The sequence below is a fragment of the Parus major genome, chromosome 4, assembly GCF_001522545.3.
Source record: "Parus major isolate Abel chromosome 4, Parus_major1.1, whole genome shotgun sequence".
In the NCBI taxonomy this organism is placed as follows: Eukaryota; Metazoa; Chordata; class Aves; order Passeriformes; family Paridae; genus Parus; species Parus major.
In genome coordinates, this window is record NC_031771.1 from 19930310 (window position 1) to 19949452 (window position 19143).

The window sequence follows — 19143 nt, forward strand, 5'->3', positions numbered from 1 at the left end:
ACAAGAAAACTATTTCTGTTACAGCTTTTTACTTCTCTGATGCCAGCTGCCCAGAAAAATCTGCCACCAGATTTTCTCCTCCCATTTCACATCACTCTGAGGTGTGTATGGGTTAATGAGTCTAGGGATGTCATTTTTAAGGATGAGTTATTCAAAGGCAAAAGTTCTCTTCATCTGTCTCTGTGAGCCTCCCTGGAAATAGTTTTCTCTTTGCCTCAAGTGGCCTCAAATCTTCAACTATTACTTCTCCCCCTCTGTTCCAGCACCTCACTGTATCATAATTAATCTACCTTTTCCTCAAAATCTAAACTTTGAACACTCCATTCCTCCCAATATACTCTGTCATGAATTAAAGGAGTTTTTTCCAGAACACTATTGTCCATCTCCATAGCTTTAACAGAAAAATGTTTCAGCTTATAAAGCATCTCCTTATTCTCTCTTCCCCATCTAAAACTTAACTCTTTTCTCCACTGTCTTTGATGGTTTTATGATGTCTTCTTCATGTTGATTGTCTCTCTCTCTCTGTGAAAAAGGAGTAATCTTTAAGTCTCATCCAGGTAGTAAGAGTTGAAGTTTTGGAAAGCTGCAGATGTTCATGGTGTCAAGTTTCAGTTCAGCAGCAGAAACCGCAAACCAAGCCAGGCTGGCCAGCTCCATTTCTCCCCCCTCACCCTCTGCGGCCTTGTCCAGCCTGGAGTGGGAGGAGGAGGCCGAGACAGAGCCTGTTACCTCGTCAGAAGCCAGAAACCAAAGAGATTAAGAAAGCCCTGGCTTTACATCTTAAGGTGGTGTTCACAAGTTGATCTCACTTCTCAATGGTCAAAACTGCTGTCAGTTCTTAGAAATGACCGATAATTGGTCACAAGAAAAGACTCTCATCAGCCTCTCGCAGCTTCAACTTCCTCCCAGCTCCCGAAGCTATCTTAAAGGTAAAGTCACCCCATGACACCCTTCTGCTCACTCTGAGTGCTCCTTGTGGCTTTCCTCTGCACTGAGCTGGAGGTGGTAATGGAAGGGAGGCCACAGTGTGGGAATCAGGGCCCAGTCCAGCAGAGCAAGGGCTGGAGACAGGAATTCCTATGTGATAGCTTAGGCAAGGATAAGGCAAAAAATGAGCCCCTGGCAGATGGTGCATTTGAGCCAAGGCAGCTCTGGACAATTAAAACCTCTTGGAGGACACAGATCTGTCACCCTGAAAATTAAAGTCTTCTGACAATGTTTTCATAGTTTTAGTTACTTTCCCATGAAAGTTCTATAAACATAAGTTGCTTACCACATTGCTTCTAAGAAACATCTTTTGATGGATGTTTCGCATGACCAGTGTGCCTGGGAAGGTGGTAACTTAATTATCCAATCCCTGGTCATTGTTGAGAATCTATAAATACTGGAGTCAGAGAATAAAGGTGCTGCTTTTTTGTTCTGACACCAAGAAGCATTTGTGTGAATCATTTTGTGTCCTTTAGTGACATAGATCCTTGAGTTATACTGAAGGTATAATCACAAGAAGAGCAATTCCCACAAGGAAGGAAGAGAAAAAAATATTGAAATATATTTTTACCTTGATCCGGACTTCCCCTGCCTTTGGGGGTGCAACTTCCACCTCTTCAACAGAGAGTGGTTCTCTGGGGGCCCAAGCAACAGCAGCCCTGCACCTGATAACCTGGAAGCAACCAAGAAGAATTCATTGCATAGGAACATTTGGCTTTAGCACACGGCTGGGGGAAGTCATCCTGCAATCATCTGAACCTGAGGTGTTCAAACTTGGTGATGCTCAGCTGCACCTGAAACCGAGTGATAGCCAATAAACACTGGCCCAGCTTAAGGTCTGCAGAAACCCCATTTGTGTTTTGTCACCCAAAGATCATCAGCTAGAGCCTTGGAAAATTATTGGGTTTTGATAGCTTCGGTGGATTTTTCATAATATCCCCATATGATACTGGCCAGACTGTGCTGTCATGGGGACTGAGGACTCTACCAGGTGGAAATGCCTGTGGAGAGCTTTGATGTGAGCCCTGTGACACACTGGGCTGAAAGGAAGTGAGAAGGGTTATGGAATTGTCCATATGATCCATTTATTTGGAACTGGATAATTTCTCCCCTTGCCAAAAGGATGATTTCTGTGTGCCATTGCCCAAACCCTGTGCCGCTTGATCCAAAGCTGTTTGGCATCAGCAAAATGGAGTTTGCAGCTTGAAAAGGGCACGGCCATGGACAAGGTCGAGGGCAGGAGACGAGTGGCTGAAGAAGGCACCACTGAAGAGCTCCTTTTGCTGCCAGAGCAGGAGCACAGAGTGGGATTGAGCAGGATTTTTCCGAGCAGCACAATTGCGTATTTTGTGTCCCGAGCAGCTGGGCAGGACAGAGGGGGAGTGCACGACCTAATGCAGGTACGGACACGGGCAGTTGTCCAAAAGCAGAATCCGGTGACATTCACAGGGGTTTGGAAGAGGTGGAGGAGGAGTAAGGTGGGAAGAAAGAGGGCACGCAGAGTGGAGTGCAGGCTGAGGCTTTTGCAGAGGATTTCGCCGAGAGCAGGGCACCTCGGGAAGGAGGATGGGAAATGCGATGTCCTTACTTTTCCGGCAGTGGCCATGTGGTCTTAGCAGAGCTGTCAGGTCTGTCGCTGTCGCCGGCTGGAGGGAAGCTGCCTGTGGCCCGTGTGGCCCGAGCCCCGCGTTGTGGAATTCCCCAGGCGTGGAGCGGGAGCAGTCCCGGTGCGGCAGCGTCGCAGCTGGAGAGCGCTGGTGAATCTGTGTCGGATGCTGGGTGCTAGGCAGCGCAGCGAGTGCTGAGGGGCGTGTTATAAATTGTCGTGACAAACTAGAAGGCTCAATTTATATAATAATTAATGAAAGCCAATTATATTAATTCAGCAAGCACTAAAGCAAGCAAAAACCCAGCTGGGGATGTGCCAGAGGACACTTCGTCTTAAGTGTCCTGCACACGGCGCGCCTTGGCTGTGGAGTTTCCCTTATTTATACAGTCCCTGCATCTGTGATTTCCTGGATCTCATCTGTGCCTGCGCCTCCTGTTGCTAGGGCATCTTCTTCTGCCTCTTGGTGGTCGTGGGTAGGCAATTCTCCTGAATAAGGAGATGTTCTACTTCCCCTTTGTTCAGCCGGATACCAACCTACAGATTTAGCTTTGCAGTTTCAGCTTCTTGCCTTCACAGCCGGATATGTGGTTTGGCGTTTCTGCAATGCTAGCTTTTTTTTTTACACAACCGTAGCAATCATATTTTATTTTAGTAATGATATTAAATTTGATCAACAAATAATTAAAATTTATTACACAGAGGAGCTGGATAGCGGCAGGGAGATGGATGGGGTCAGAAGTCCTCCGAGGAGGCTTTTATTGGTGACCCTGCCCTTGGGCCATTCTGCCTGTTAGGCTCAGAATATTCAGAAAGATTTTTTTCCTCCTCCAGTTGCTTCAGGCAGATGTGAAAGGAGGAGATTTGCGGCACTGGTGGGGCTTCCTTGGCATCCCCTTTTTGCCAGACTGGAGCATTTGACCTCGTGGTCATTCATTCCAAGGTATTTGCAAAGTGGTTAAAAATTAAAAAAAAACAAAAACCAAAAAAAACCCCTAAACAAAAAAAAAAATGCAGTGAAAACATGGTGGGGTGGACACTGCTTTCTGGGTTGAAGCTTTACTGTCTGTGTTATTGCTCTATTTTCACCAGAACGGTAAGGGGAAAGTCTGTCAAGAAAGGACTTGGTTTTCCAAGGACACAATTACATCACTTCTGTGTAACTTGGCTTGTGGGTTCACACCCCCTGGGTTCTTCAAGTTGCCCCCAGAGCTGTTTTCTGGTGAGGCATTGGACAAGTGATGTATAGGGGATACAGGATGAGCAAGAACTTGTTGGTGGACCAAGCTAAGATGAGCACTGTGTGTGTTTGGGAACTGCTTCTGCGTTTGGGAAGAAGTCAGCCCCATGTTCATGTGTTCAGCTGACTGCTTGCAGAGGTTTGTGCTGGTGCTTGCTGCTGAATACCCCAAACCTGTTTCATGGGCTGAGGAGGAAAGTCAGTAGCAGCTGCAGGACTTAGACTTGGCAGGCCAAACCCCCAGCTCTCAAGTTCCCTGATCCCATCACCAGCTTCAGGGATGCAGCCCAGCTGCTCTATCCTACCCCAGCAGGTGTCTGAGCTCTTGCACAGAGCATGGCAGCCCTGTGGTGTGACAGTGGTCCCAGCCACATGGAAGTACTGCTTGCCATTCAGCTCCCCAGCCCTGTTGGTCAACCCAGACTCGAGGTGATAACATGCACCTGTCTTGGAGGTGAGCAGCTGGCTCTAGAGCAGACATGCACTTGTGGATCATTTTAATCTGTATTTCAGGTAAACAGAGATATTTAGCACTTTGTCTCAAGAAATTTCTACTTTTTCAAACATTTGTTTGTATACCTTCGGTAGCTTCAATCAGATCGTGAATTATGATGATGTATGATTTTCCAAGAATAAAGAGTTTTAGAATGAAGTTTTAAAGATTTTCAGTATTCAGCCTGGTCAACCTGCTGCATTAAAAAAGAAATAAAACTATATTGACTTTTAGTGTGATTTATGCAGCTTTTTAGAGAAAAAAAATTTTCACTTGTCCAGAATAACTTTTTTCACTTGTCCAAAGATGCGATAACCCCTGAACACAACATGGGCTTGTTGTCTCCTAGGTATCTGTGTAGCACAGATTTTATTACTGTGATCTGTGGCCTTAATCTGATAACCTGGAAGCACTGGAGGGGATTAAGTTGTGTGGGAATGATCATTTGGCTTTGATGCACTGTCAGGGAGCATGATCTTAAAAGCATATGAAAATAAAGCTGTACAGTGGAGCATGTGCCATTTCCTGGAGTGTCTGGGTAGTTGAGATGTGGTGGGAGAGCAGAAACATGGTAGTGCTCAGTTGTACGCAAAGCCAAGTGATGCTCAGTTAAACACTGCCATAGTTTAAGGTCTGAAGAAACACCATTTCTGCTTTGTCTGATAGTTTGTTTCTTGGGAAATTACTGTATTTTTAATGTCTTTTGTGGATTTTTTGTGGTGTCATCATGTGCTAGTGGACAGTTGGTGCTCTTATGGGGCATGTGGTCTCTACTCACTCCCAGGAAAGCTCCTAAATGGAGGCTTACACAGAGTTGTGCAAGAGCTGTCCAGAGCTCCTGGACCCTCCTGGAGTACCTAAGAGCCAGAGAGTCATTAGGAAGGGCCATCAGAAACCTTCTGTCCAAGCTATACAACCACACAAACAATCTTCAGCTGAGTGTTCAGGGTCTACAGGGCAAAATATGCTAGGAAAGTATGAACTTTTTGTTGTTTCCCAGTCAGAATACATTTCATTCCTCCATGTGAAGACAGATCTAGATGGCTGCCTTATAAAATATGCCTAATAAGAATGATTTAATGGGTTTATTGTTTTGGGCTCCAGCAACTATCCTACTAAAGATACTAACAGCTGGTGTTTACTATGCTTGGCAGATTAACAACCACAAAAATGGGCTTTGCATCATCCTGAAGATGATAGAATTGAGAGGTTTGTTGTACTTTAGCTCTTTTACACTGATGACTGAAGTTCAGCTCTCAGTTGCTGTGTAAGTTTAGTTTATAGACATATTTAAAGATCTTTTTCTGTTAAACTGTAATCTCTTGATCCTCAAATCATTAAACTGTGATCTCTTGCCCTCAAGTTATTAAACTAGCTGGGCCACTCAAAGACTCTTTCTGCTGACACAAACAGGTAAGTCATCAGTAGCATAGCTCCCTTGCTTCACAGGTTCTTCTACCCAGCTGCCATGTGTGTGAGTGCCTGCAAGCTCTGATTAATCCATGCTAAAATATGTCGAAGTTGACCATATTTGCCAAGATAGAAATAGCCTCTATTCTTGTTACCACATTGCAAATTCAGAAAACAGTAAGATGCTTTATGTTTGAGTTGTTGTAAATTGTTACCAGTCAGCTGTTTCTTCCCATTTATTCTGTATTGATACATCAGAAGCCTCCTCTTTGTATAATGGAAACAAAAAACAATACTTGGTGCACATTTGTATTTCTTCACACTGCTTCCCAAACATTAGAGCCACTTGTCTAAATTGGCCGAAGGTTTAAAACCACAATGATCAACAATTTAAAACAACCCCAAGAAAGAAGCATAAAGGTAAAAAAAAACCCAAAACACCAAATAAAAGCCACAACACAGAACAACCAAACACCAGTTTTACATAAAATGTTTGGGAATGTTAATCTGATAAAATACTGAGCGGTGAGACATTCTCCAGTACCTAAGCCTATGATTTACTTAAATTATTAATTCAAACACATGTTCACCATAAATTTAAATTTCTGCTATATTATTCCTTGCTCATTAGGCATTGGAATGATACAGTCAATCAGGATGGATACACAGTTCTAATCTAGAGTTTGTTGAACTGCGTGTATGAATTCCTTAAGCTTGCAGTGTTATGGAAGCCCAAAGAAACAATTTCCTTCCTTTTAAAAGATTGCATATTGTAAGTAATTTTTAAAAATCCAAACTTTTTATAACACCTGTGACAGGAGCAAGTCCTGTAATTCATAACTGGCTAAAAAAAAAATTGCAGCACAATATAAGAATGAGGAGCAATAGGTAGAAGAAAAAAAGATGGTTTAATTTATAAATTCTGTGCTTGAAGTGTGGGGTTTGAGCTTGATCCTTTTATTCAAGGGAAGTGGTAGATCTTTCAGGAAAGTTTTGGTTTGCATTTCATATAAGTTGTATTGGAGGATGGTGAAGTTCATACTGGTGCTGAGCCATCTGCTGTTTAATGTCTGGCAATCCTAAAACGTCAGGACACTGCGGATGCTGCAATATAAAATGACATGTTAGTGACTAGAAAATCCCCTGGGCTGACATCAGCTGAATACTGCTGTTTTCTCTGATAACCTGTGCTATTGCTGTCAAACAGGTACTCCCTCCCTGCCTGCCCCTGCCCCAGCTTGCAGAAAAATGACAGAGAAGATGTGCAAACTTTGCTTCAGATGCAGAGAACAAAATTCACAGAAGACTGCAAAGCCTTCGCTGATGAAGCCCAGGGCTCATAGTAATTAATTACCAGTTACAGTCTGAGAAGTTCTTCAGAGAGGGGCTTAGAAACATCTTTCTAATTACAGGGTAACTGGTACAGCTTATTCTGTGCTGTAACACCGAAGTATTATACTCTGTAAAAATGATCAGCTGCAACATGCCTCTATCTTCAGGCTGACTATCAGTTTCCTAGCAAAGCTGCTGGCATCTCTGTCCTTATCACTTTCCTGTTTGTTATACTGAAAACTAAAACTAACATTTGTAGCCTATGTAAAATAAGGACAATGAAAAAATGAAGTGTGTGCTACATTGTTAGAACCTGAAAAAAAACCTCAGAGGCTGAAATTCTTCTGTTACTTGCTTTTTATATTCAGAGTAACATCTAAAATAACTGCTAGCAAATGACAATGAAAAGAAATCATGAATGTAATTCTCCAGGCTCTGTAAGTTATAAACATCTAGAACTTTCAAAAAGGGTAGTCTACACACATACCAAGATATACAAATGTATTTCCTATTTCTGTCAGGGACAATTTTCAATTCCCATGGTGAACCTTGTCAAATAATTCTTCCAGTTTCAATACCCTGTGAAAACAGTCTGACCTAAACTTTCACAATATTTTAGGAAAGCACAAGAGCTAAATTCTGAGTTTGCAATATATATCAAGTACTTTCCTTTTAAAAAAGCTCTGAAGTTCAAGGTGAAGTACCCAGTGACTTTAGGACCAATTGGACTGGGACTCTGTTCCCTAAATCACAAGAAGAATAGGCTACTTCTGTGTTCCTGCTCCTCATCCTGAAAAGTTTCTTGGAATACGATGTAACTAACCCTTGGCACTCTACAGCTTGGCACTCCCATGCTCCCTTGGTTGTATGCTTTTTTCCAATGGGTACTGAGAAGAGACTTCCTCAATTGTGTAGTCTTTTCTCCCTCTGTCACCCAGTGTCTCTGCTCAAACTAGAATCTCAAAGTTCCTCTGCAAGGAAAGTTCTTCTGCAAGGGCCCACTGCATTTCAAAAGCTGAAGGTTTGCTGGCTTTATTACTCCAGCTGCAAAACCATGGGAATACACTGGGAGGGATTAAGGGGCATGCTGGGCTGCCTTCCCTATTCTCTGCCGTGAAGTCAGACTTTGTCTTACCATACATCTCCTTTAGGTTATTTATACAGAACCTTTACAGTAAAACAATGTTTACCTCTTTCCTGTCCTTAAAAGATCAAATCCTTCATTGATCTTTGTCAAAGGTAGTATGTGAGTTATTAATGGATCCAGAACAAACTTTTTCTTCATGTAGTCAGCAACCAGTTTGGGAACTGCATCTTTACTCTTCCAGCCTGAAAAAAAACCCACAGAGAATGCATAATGAAATTAAATGCTTTTGAAAATACATAAAACCCAGGGTGGCTTAAATTTTTAGATAACCTTTCTATAGCAGAGTAACAGGATGAAATGTGGCAGCATGGCTTTACCTTTGTAACACAGCATACCAGCAAGAAACATGGGACAAAGTGCAGCTATTCCACATATGACAAACCCAGCAGAAGACCAGTACAAAAGTCAGTCTTTACAGAATCCAAAGTTGCCCCCACATGAAATACTGTTTCAACTTAATCACATTTCATACAAAAGCCAGAGTGCTGACATCCATGTTGGTAAGTTTTAAATTAGTTAATTAATAATTTTAATCAAGAAACTTGATTTTCTGCTCAAAACTGGGGAGTGGGTGGTAGATGTGTTGCTCTATTCTTACAAGCACCACTAGGTAAAGCTGTCATAAATCCTAGGATGCCCTTCCAGAGGAACCTGATTTGTCTCTGCTATTTTATTCAGGTGTCTTTTGAATACATGGGAGGAACTGGTTACAAGTGAGAAAACCTGTTGTTGGAAACAACTTTTCTGTGGCCTTTGTGTTGAGTGAGCTAGGACTTGGTGACCGTGGGACTGCTGAGAGAGCTCCAAAAAGAGCAAGAATGGGAAGGGACTGTTGGCAGCTGGCAAGGGGCTAAGCTGGGGTCTGACCTCTGTGGAAATCAGCTGAGTATAAGCCCTCATGTACTTTACTGTCCTGACTCTCCATCTCTCCTGCTGTCTCTCTCCTCTCCTTCTATTCCTCTCATTCTCCTTTTTGCACTTGCTCTTTTTCTCCCCTCCTTCTGTCCTCTCTCCCTCTTTATGATTTTCTCTTTTTCACCCATTTATTTTCTATCCTTTATCTCCTCTAATCTCTCTCCCTATCTTTTTTCCTCCTCTTTATTTTTATCCATCCTCCTTCCTCCCCTCACCTTCATTTTCTTTTTCTCTTTTGCTTCTCTCCCTTTTTTCTTATTTCCCCCTCTTCTTTCTTCTTTCCTCCCTTTTATTCTCTATTTTCTGTCTTCTTTCTTTTCTTTCTCTGTCTCCTCTTCCCTTTCTTCCCCCTCCCTCTCTCCCTTTCTGTTTTTTTCTTTCCTTCTCTTGCCATTCACTAAGTTCCCATAATTAATTCTCCTTCAACTTCTTTGTCAGGAAAATAGCCATCAATGCTTCCAATAAGACAGCCTAAGCAATTAATTTTATATGTCCTGTTTCATTCGAGATTATTTACAGGATTCCCAAGCCAGTTAAATCACATCTTTCCAAGTCCTTACCTCCAAAGACTGAGCCTTTCCAGCTGCGACCAGTGAAGAGGAGCATGGGATCAAAAGTGATTTTTTGTGCTGCAGGGGGCACTCCCACAATCACACTGACTCCGTAGTTATGCTGGCAACAGGCCAAGGCTGCAGTCTGCATTAGAAACAGAGGGACACCCAAAGTCAGGCAAGATTTGTCTTTGTGGCACAAACTCCATCTCCTCCTCTCAGGACTCTGCTTGCAATTATTTTTTTGTAAATGAAACCACATAAAAAATTGTCCATTGTATCTGCTCACACCATTGTATCTGCTCTCACTGGTTAAGTATATCCTAGCTTTGCTCTTCTCACCTATTTTGTATAAACTATTGGTGCTAAGCCATTTTTGGAGAGCAGATAATGGGCTATATGAAATGTAGCCACCCTGGTTTGGCCAGGCACTACAGTGAAGTTCCCTTTCCTAAATTTCTGAGCATGTTTCTGTCCCTGCATCTCAGTGGCCAGTAGCTGGACTTGAAAGGTTTGAAGTTAGATTGGTACTCTGCCAGTGGCTCTCAGCTCCTCCTCCTTGGTGCTCGCTGGCCTTGTGTGCTAATGAGCTAATGCCTCCTGTCACCCCATCTTTTGGTTGCATACCATGGTATCCGTACGGCCAATGACCTCAAAGGAGTAGTCCACACCCCCACCGGACATTTCCATCAACACTTCATGGATGGGCTTATTGAAATCTTTAGGGTTGATGCAGTCGGTGGCTCCCAGCTCCTTGGCCTTGGCGAACTTGTCGTTGTTGATGTCCACGGCAATGATGCGGGAAGCTCCAGCCACCTTGCAGCCTATGACAACAGAGAGGCCAACTCCTCCGAGGCCAAAGATGGCACAGGTGGAGCCTGGTTCCACCTATAATAACAACCGTGAAAACACGGCATATTGTTACAGGCTTGGGAAAGTCCCATGCATTTCCTCATTATCAACATGATTTCACTTAAGCCACTTCTTGCAGTTTAGAGATTACCTGCTGAGAAGGAATTTGCACATGCATACCTAGTACAGCTAGTGCAGTAGCCAGCTGTACTGTTACAATGCTACATGTAAATTGTCCCTAAAATAGACTCCTGAGACCAGGTTTTCATTATATTTCTCAGCTTCAGGATTAGACACACCTTTTTTTTTTTTTTTTATGACGCTGTATGTTCCAGTGGTGTTAAGATCTGTAGTGTCATTCAACTGGAGACAGTGACAGCTCTAAAACTCACATTCGTATATTGCTACAATTGCGAGTGTTGCCTATATAGGCTTCTATATATTCTTAGACTTCAGTTACAATAAATAAATGTTGTAACATTTGTAACTGTTGTAACATTTTTCTAGGGGTGATAAAACTATGATGTAATAAATAATTTTACTGGATTTTTGAAGATTTTTTTTTTTTAAGACTTCTGAATACCCTAGAGACAGAATCTGAAGTAGGAAAGAACTAGTATCTTCTTTCCACACTGAACTAAACAGAGTCTACACCTCCTGGCTGCCATGCTGACAACCCACTTGTAGGCTACACAACCTTGAACAGACACCATAAAATATCAGAAACACCCACCACAGTATTTACCTTGGCAGTCTGCAGAGCAGCCCCATAACCAGTTGAAAATCCACAGCCAATTAGACAAACTTTTTCCAGAGGAGCAGCAGAATCGATTTTGGCCACAGCAGATTCATGCACTACTGTGTATTCAGTGAAGGTACTTGTACCAAGAAAATGGTAAATTGCTTTTCCTTTACAGGTGAATCTGCTGGTGCCATCAGGCATTAATCCAGCTCTTGTACCAAGGCTGTTTGAAAGATGACCAGAAATAATGGCAAGTGAAATTTGCTGTTTGCAGTCAGTTATGGATAAAGTCAAATGGAATTAGGGTTGTAAGTAATCCAGGAAAACTCACTCAGTTTTACTGCACAGGTTACTCTTGGTGTTTAAGCAGCTCTTGCACTCCCCACACTGTGGAATAAAGAGTGGAATAACCTTGTCTCCTAGAAATAAAACAGTAATGACAGAGGATTAAAAAAGGCAAACAAGAAGCATACAGGTAAAAACATGAAGCAAGTGTATTTAATCCCAAGAATAATATGCAATAGGAGTGCAGCGATGGTTTTATTTCCTTCCACTGCATTTGTAAGATGAACCATCTCTCTGTGTTTTATATGAAAGACATAATTAGGTCAAAGTTATGACAACTAATTTTGATATGCAAAATTTCTGGTGTCTTTCCACAGAACAGAGTCAGACCTATGTCATAAAACCATGTTATCTACTGACACTTCTGAAGTACTTACTCAGCAGTTTATTGCATCTTCTGCATAAAAAGAAGGAACTAGGATCGCAGATTGGAGTGCCAAGATAACTGGGCTGTAAACCATGCATATGAAGAATGGCGAATTAAGCATTAATTTGCCAGTCCTCTTGAGCAACTTTGCTCTTTAGCAGTCCTATTACTGTTGCATTGAGTAAATGTAGGTAAAATACTTGTCTGAGAAGCAGTGACACACACAGTCTAAGCCAGCATCTCTAATTCTCTAGAACAATTACGTGATTAACAAAGTAGCACATAGCTTCCCAGTGCAATTTTTTACTCCTTGGCAATTTCCACAGCAATGATATATGGTAAATACCTAATGATCTCTAAGCATGTATTTCCTAATACATATTAGTTTATGATTTGTCAGTTTTAAGATGTGGCTAATCCTTGACACATTGAAAGTCAAGAGAAATTTTTGATTTCTACCAAAAAATGAAAAATACCTACAGAACATTAAATTCCCCCACTACCTCAACCCTGAGCTAACTTAGAACTGTGATATGGGCTTAGTAATCATTGTGCTGAAGAAATGTTGCACAAGTTGAAGCCTTTTTTTTAGAATTTGGAGGTGTAAATTAAGCAACATCTGAGAAATGTGATTTTGTGCATGTATGTGCTCAGGCCTGCTATTTCAACTCACCTGGAAACATGGGACAGCTGCTGGAATTAGACAACAGAGAGATTTATGAACCCAGACATAAGAGAAAAAACAACTAGAGCTGTCACTGAAATTTGAAATATGCATATTTGTTTGGAGTTAAAGCAGAAATCTCTAATAAAATTTTTTGTTATACATACCAACTTACTTTGGACAGACTTCATACTTGTCAGTATGGACAAAGACACTGGAAGTACAGAAGTGTTAAAAGTGGGCTACTCAGGTATCATAACAAAATGCCTAGAAATTGAGTGATTCTGCATAGATTTTTTTTCACTGCATATTTTCTCTTAATAATTTAGCCCTTGTTGGAATTTTTTCAGTCCTGTAAAAGTGTAGAAGAATCCCATCTCATCTTGTAGCAGTTGGCTGAAAATTGTCATCTTTCACTGGCCATCTATGCACTGTGGTTCAAAGAGAACATAGGGAGAGGAGCAGCTGGTCCAGATGAGTGTCCTGAGAGCAACCCAGCCTTTGGGGAGCAGTGCTGCCTCACCCGCACTGGTGCTGCCCACATGCAAGGCCTGCAGCAGGGTGGGCACCCCACTTGTGCCCTGATGCTTTTGAGGTGAAGTAAGACCTAAATTCTGATCAGCTGAAGGCAATGCATTATTTAGCTGTTAGGAGAATTAAAAGGTGCTTTGACATTTTGTCACCTAGTGCTTTGCTTTGCCTTATTCTTGAGAAAGGTGAGCTGTATAAACTGTGTTCAGAGAACTTGCAGCTAATGCCTAACTTGATATGAACAGCAAAGCATATGAAAAACAACTTCATATGAAAAGACTCTACATTCTTAGTCCCACAACAGGAAAAGCACTATGTAGGTGGAAAGCAAGCTGCAGATGTTTTTGCCAAAACCAAAAGAAATTGAGTAGAAAATCTGAAAGTAAGTCAATATTGGGGGCACAGAAAAGCATAAACAGTAGGTTTGTATCCTTTGAGGTATCCTTGAAAAAATTGAAATTGGACTATTTTCCTGTGCAGTAAAAATACTAACAAATGTAACAATCTTTGAACTAAGGAGGAGTCTAGAAACTCAGCAGAGAGTTTGTTTTCAGTGCTGTTTCATACCTGGTTTAACTGAAGTCACTCCCTGCCCAACACTCTCCACAACACCGGCTGCTTCATGGCCAAGAATTATTGGAAAAGGCATAACCAGTGCACCAGTTATCACATGGTCATCAGAACGGCAGATCCCAGTGGCCACGACCTGATTCACGGGAAAGACAAGAATGTTTCTGCTTTTAACTATGTCAGGTCATATGTGGAAGTGAAATTATATTCTACATTTGGAGAAGCCACTTGCTTCTCTCCAAAATCCAATTTGCATGCAATAAATCTACAGGTAAAACAAATTTAGTTGTTTGATTTAAGGTTTTCATGGTATTTATTAGTCTTTAATCTACAGGCCAAAGCTCCTTTGTGAATGTTTGCTATGCATTACTGAGCTCTATAGGGAGTCCAATGGATTTTCTGTAGAATCAATGTTTTAGCATACAATTATATAGGAAGAACAGAGTAAATTAAATTATTCCTAGTATTTATATATAAATACTTAAAAGGAAAGTGTGTAATATTATATAAATATTATAAAATAATGTAAATACAAATTAACCATCACATATTATTTATAAATATAGAAATATTGTGTATATATTATGTTTATGATATTTAGATTATATGACAATATATAATAGATATTTATATAAATGATGTCTTATACAATGATTTTATATTCTAGATAATCACATAGCAATTATATTATTGTACTGTGCATATACTTAAAATCTTTGTATATGTTACTTTAAAAAAAATTAAACTACAGAGTGTTTTATATGACATTTTGCCTTTTCTTGCAGCTAGAACAGCACTATTTCATTTGAAATATTCAGGTATGTGTTTACAACTTTTATTCTGACAAATGGATTTGTCAACCCCATGAGAGGGTTTTCCTCATGTTTTTAAACCTTGAAACTGCTCAAAGATTAAGGCAGCTGCTGAATTCCACTGAGGCCAATATCCAGGTAAAAAACAGGAAGCTCCCAGGCTAATGAGCTATTTCCTAGCACTGATTCAAACAAAGTAAAAGAAATTTTCTTGCTCCACACATCTGGAAATTCTGGTTTTTGCCTTGTATTGTAATTTTTTCAGCCTATTAGAAAAGCAGCTGTCAGTAAACAAAAAATACAACCCTGAAAACCTTTTTTTTCTTAATAACCTCATTATTAAATTAATGACTTTAAACATGTTCCATAGGAGATAACTGATTAGTAACTACTTTCTAATAGAATGTTTTCTCACTGGGTCTTAAAAATTTATAGAACTAATTCTGATTAAAGCAAGATAGAATGCAAGTCATACAAGTTGTTTTAAATTTTATTTTTAGTACCTTTATGCGAACTTCATGTTCTTTTGGTGGGGCAACTTCCACTTCTTCAATACTGAAAGGTTTATTGGCTTCCCACAGCACTGCTGCCTTGCATTTAATAACCTGCAAACAGAGCAAAGAAATCGGGAATGGCATTTTTAAGTCCTCACATAGACAGTTTCTTCCATTTCTGCATGTGAAACTCCTGTTCATATTTGTGGAGAAGAGAGGGAAACTACAGAGAAAAAACCCAAATGAAACAACAAAAAAGTCAACACCAAATGTCAGTGTAAGCCTATTTTTGACCCCAAAGATCATGTCTGACTTTGCTTATCCTATTTCTGTCACATCAGGTTTTCAGCTGCATGTGTAATAGTCTCCTAGGTAATGGGATACCGTACCCATTCTCATTGCTCCTTTACTAACTTCCTTGGTCACTTTCTTTTGCTGTGTTGGGTTACTTGTCTGTATTTTTATCTTCTTGAAGATGGCACACTAAATGATGTCACTTATCAGGCTGTAATAAAGTCTGTATTGTCTAGAACAGTCTGTGTTGTGAACTAACAAAATTGCTAAAAATGGAATTCAGAGCCTAGTACAGATTTATAAACATTCTAGTGGAGCCCAAGTTCATCCATGAGGACAGCTGCATAAACTGATGTAGCACTACAGAGAGGAAATCTTGAAGCGTCCCTTTATGTGCAGTATTATCCATGCTAAGGTACCCTCCTTCTCAGAAGGGATATTTAACTCTGGTGGATTTACTACCCAACTATCCAAGACAATATTTTTTTTTATCTCTTAGACTGAAGTTTGTCCATTAATTCTTCAGGCTTTGTCCTGGTAATGACCTAAGGGCTCCTCTGACCTTCTGCCACTGAGAGAAAAATACCCTCAGAAAAGAGAAGAGCATTGTCCACACCTCATCCTGAGCTCTCAAACAGGTTTCCTCACTGCAAGCTCAATCCTACTGTGTTCAAAAGCAGTGGGACCTCTCTGCCCCCATAATTGCTGCTCTTTCTTGGAGGTGTTTAAAGATCTTCAGGTGTTTAAAGACCCTAAGTCTTTAAACAACCTGAAATATGATTTTCCTGGGTAACACACTATAAAGTCCTCAGTCATTCTGTTAAGTCTACTGACTACAAGTGTTCAGGTGGCATTATCTTGAGAAGGAAATGGAGGGGAATCAAATCCAGGATGCCCTCAGTTTAGCACATGCATATTTATCCTGTGTGACCAGAACAATTTAACACCAGTGTGTTGCAAAATTTGTAAGGGAAAACAACAACAAAAAATTTTTAGTATCAAACCTTTTGAAGAAGAAATAGAAATAATGTCTGATTATCCACAAATGGAAAAGTGGTAACAAAAGAAATAATTACTAGGAAATACTGAACATACAAAATAGCAGACTTTCAGCAGCCAGACACAGAAGTGGGATGGGTACAATGCTTTGAAAAAAACTGCCTCAAGAGATAGTTGCACTAAATTTAAATTTAATGTTTAGATGCAAGGGCGATTAGTGAAAAATTCACAAGTGTGGTCAAAGATCACATTTCAAAGGGCAGCATTTTCTAGGAAACTTACTTTAAAAAAAAAAAAAAAAAGAAAGAAGGCAGATGATTTCATGACATGCGCATGTAAAGGACATGTAGTGTTTCCAAGAACAAAGGTGGACAAGAAATGTGGATTGCTGAGAACAAACAAATCTCTCCTAATCAGACATTAGTTAACTATGTTTTGTTATGACTGTTTCATCCCTGTGAGCTTTTATGGATTGCAACAGGATCCCAGAGATGTAGCAACAGCACACTATCACCCATGTCATCTGCTAAGACAAGCACTGGCTTAACAGTTTTTTCTCTGTTAGTGTGTTCTACCAGCCATGTGAGTTACCGCTGCAGGAGAGGGCATGTGTAGAAACACACCCTTACACAGGACACAAGGACTATGCTGCTTGGTTACATAAATTGCACTGGAACTCCCATGTGATTCCAAGGTAAACACAGTGAAATCAAAGCAGTTAAGCTATATCATAACACTTCATTTACTGTGAATATGTAATCCACTAATGCTGATAGAGGACTGAACTTGGTGAATTTACCTGCAAGTATGCTACAATTAATTTTGCACTTGCACTAACTCAGAGTTAAAAAGAGCATTTTTTTTCCTTTCTCTTTTGGTTTTAGAATAGTGAGGACAGCTGGCAGTAAGAGCAAATGATCCTGGTACTAGCTTAAGGCACATTCCAGCAAGGTGCATGCTTTCAGTTTTCTATTTCTAGTTGTTTGTCCCTTAATTTCTCTTGCAGGTCCCTGGGTATCTGCTAGCATCTCGCCAGCAGTGCAAGAAGAAACATGTATTGGTATCAACCTCCATTTCTCTTGTCATCTCATTTCTAGCAAAGATGTAACTACTCACTTCAATCCAAGCTCAGTATTTCATTGCATGTTAACTTTACTTCTGGTCTTCATAAACTAAAGTTTGAGACTTGTTGTATGCATATTCAAATTTAATGACTATCCTAATGCTAGCACAATTCACCGTGAAATTAAACACAATATTAGCTATATCTTCTTTTTAGAAAACAAGCTGATAGAATAAATAAACTAAAAATAGTTTAAACTACTATAGGATCTCACAATGGAAACTGGTGGAGCAGATAAATACATTGATCTAAGACTTAGTATATTCTATCATATTTTAAACTATCCAATCAGAGATTCAAAACAGTTTGCTAACATAGACAGGGTGTTATTCTGGTGCTGTTACCTCTTGTTGCCTCAAATAAACTATTGCCTTGAAGAGTTAACAACCATTTTCTAGGAAACTACAGCAGCCTGCAAATAAAGGCAGCTCTTCTGTACCAGCTTCATCCTAAATTCTAATCTGTGCTATACCACCAGGATTTACAGTGTTCCTGCAAAGAATTCACATTTAAAAATGCATTACTCAGCTGCAGCAAAGAAACTTTCCTATTACAAACCATTGCATACTTTGCCTGCTGTGCTCATGTTGATGAATCTTTCCACCGCTGATTTTCTGCGCCAAGAACTCAGTCACCTCCAGAGCAGCTGGGTTGCTGGTACCACAAGTCCCCTCCAGCACACTGGAAGCTGGTTGTGTGAAATGCTCCCACAAGTGGATTTCTCTGGTCTTTTAGCCAAGCCTCCCAGCTCATAGTCCCACCCCTTAATCAGAAAAAGTGCTAGAATGAGAGTGAACCACTCATCTGATGAAACCTCTCTTTCAGTGCTTCCATCTTCCTGACCCCTTTGTCATGCTCTTCCCCACCCTTTTTTGCAGCCACTTGTGGCTGTCCTCAACATCATGGGACAAAAGCAACAGCCCTGTCTGGAAGCTATTTCCCTTTTTCCACCTCCCTGGAAGCTGCCCTCCAAACCCTCTACTCTCAGTGGCACTGTAGGTGCAAAGAGAAATGGGGAGAGTGGCTCTTGAATTCACAACAGCAGGGACACAGTGAGAGCATGAAGGCTTTGGTGATGAACTTCAGTGACACAAGAGCCCAGCTCATCCACTAAAACATGGGATTCTACAAGCTGTTTAACAAATGTATGCTGACTGTGTGGCTGTGGCTGTATCTTCTCCTGAATTCTTAGTTTTACAGTCCGGCTACTCATTAATCTGTTGGAATGGCTTTCACTTCACTGTGTCCAAGGACAATGTGCCAATCATGCTGATAGGAAAACAAAAATCAGTAAGTCAGAAGTGCTGTGACAGAATGTTTCTTACCACATGCAACACCCTGCTTGTTTTGTGGGTGCTTGACCTGTTGGTTCCATCAACACCCACAAGCACAGCCTCCAACACTGCTCACATACACTTGCCCTCTCCTGGCACTACATGCTGGTGCAAGGGACTGGGTGGAAGTCAGCACTTCATGTCTTTCCTGGGGACTTCAAGCTTCGTCTATTTTTAAATTATGCCCAGCATTCTGAAACCAAGTTTTCTTCCTTCAAAAACAAGTGAAAAAGAGATAAAATGCTGCATATAACCTGACTAGTAATTACTAAGTATAGCACTCTGTCATGTTTACCTGTGTGACTGTAATTAATTCAAGAAGAGATTCTTCCCTA

The 19143-nt window shown here is 40.7% G+C and overlaps 2 protein-coding genes across 8 annotated transcripts in view; both read right to left on the reverse strand.

Moving 5' to 3' along the window:
- Positions 1-2795, reverse strand: part of LOC107202990 (alcohol dehydrogenase 1-like) — a 7924-nt gene extending 5129 nt beyond the window's left edge. For 4 of the 6 annotated variants that reach the window (XM_015624159.3, XM_015624161.3, XM_015624156.3 and 1 more), the window contains exon 1: positions 2576-2795. In XM_015624159.3, coding sequence (XP_015479645.1) covers positions 2576-2593 — 18 coding nt within the window. In that variant the 5' untranslated portion in view covers positions 2594-2795. Of the gene's footprint in view, positions 1-1558; positions 1661-2575 lie in introns of all 6 variants that reach the window. The other 2 variants (XM_015624160.3, XM_015624157.3) reach the window with 1 other exon arrangement.
- A 3164-nt stretch (positions 2796-5959) lies between these two features.
- LOC107202991 (alcohol dehydrogenase 1) lies at positions 5960-18189 on the reverse strand. 2 transcript variants are annotated; one of them, XM_015624162.2, is made up of 9 exons: positions 18043-18189; positions 15068-15169; positions 13750-13888; positions 11607-11694; positions 11279-11498; positions 10309-10569; positions 9691-9826; positions 8259-8397; positions 5960-6840 (listed from the first exon to the last, which is right to left on the reverse strand). In XM_015624162.2, exons 1-9 carry the CDS (start codon positions 18058-18060, stop codon positions 6816-6818), a joined length of 1128 nt encoding a protein of 375 aa, XP_015479648.1. In that variant the 5' UTR covers positions 18061-18189; the 3' UTR covers positions 5960-6815. The 2 variants fall into 2 exon arrangements, with proteins under 2 accessions (XP_015479648.1, XP_018861867.1); XM_019006322.2 differs by having other exon boundaries at positions 18033-18116.
- Between the last annotated feature and the right edge of the window lie 954 nt (positions 18190-19143).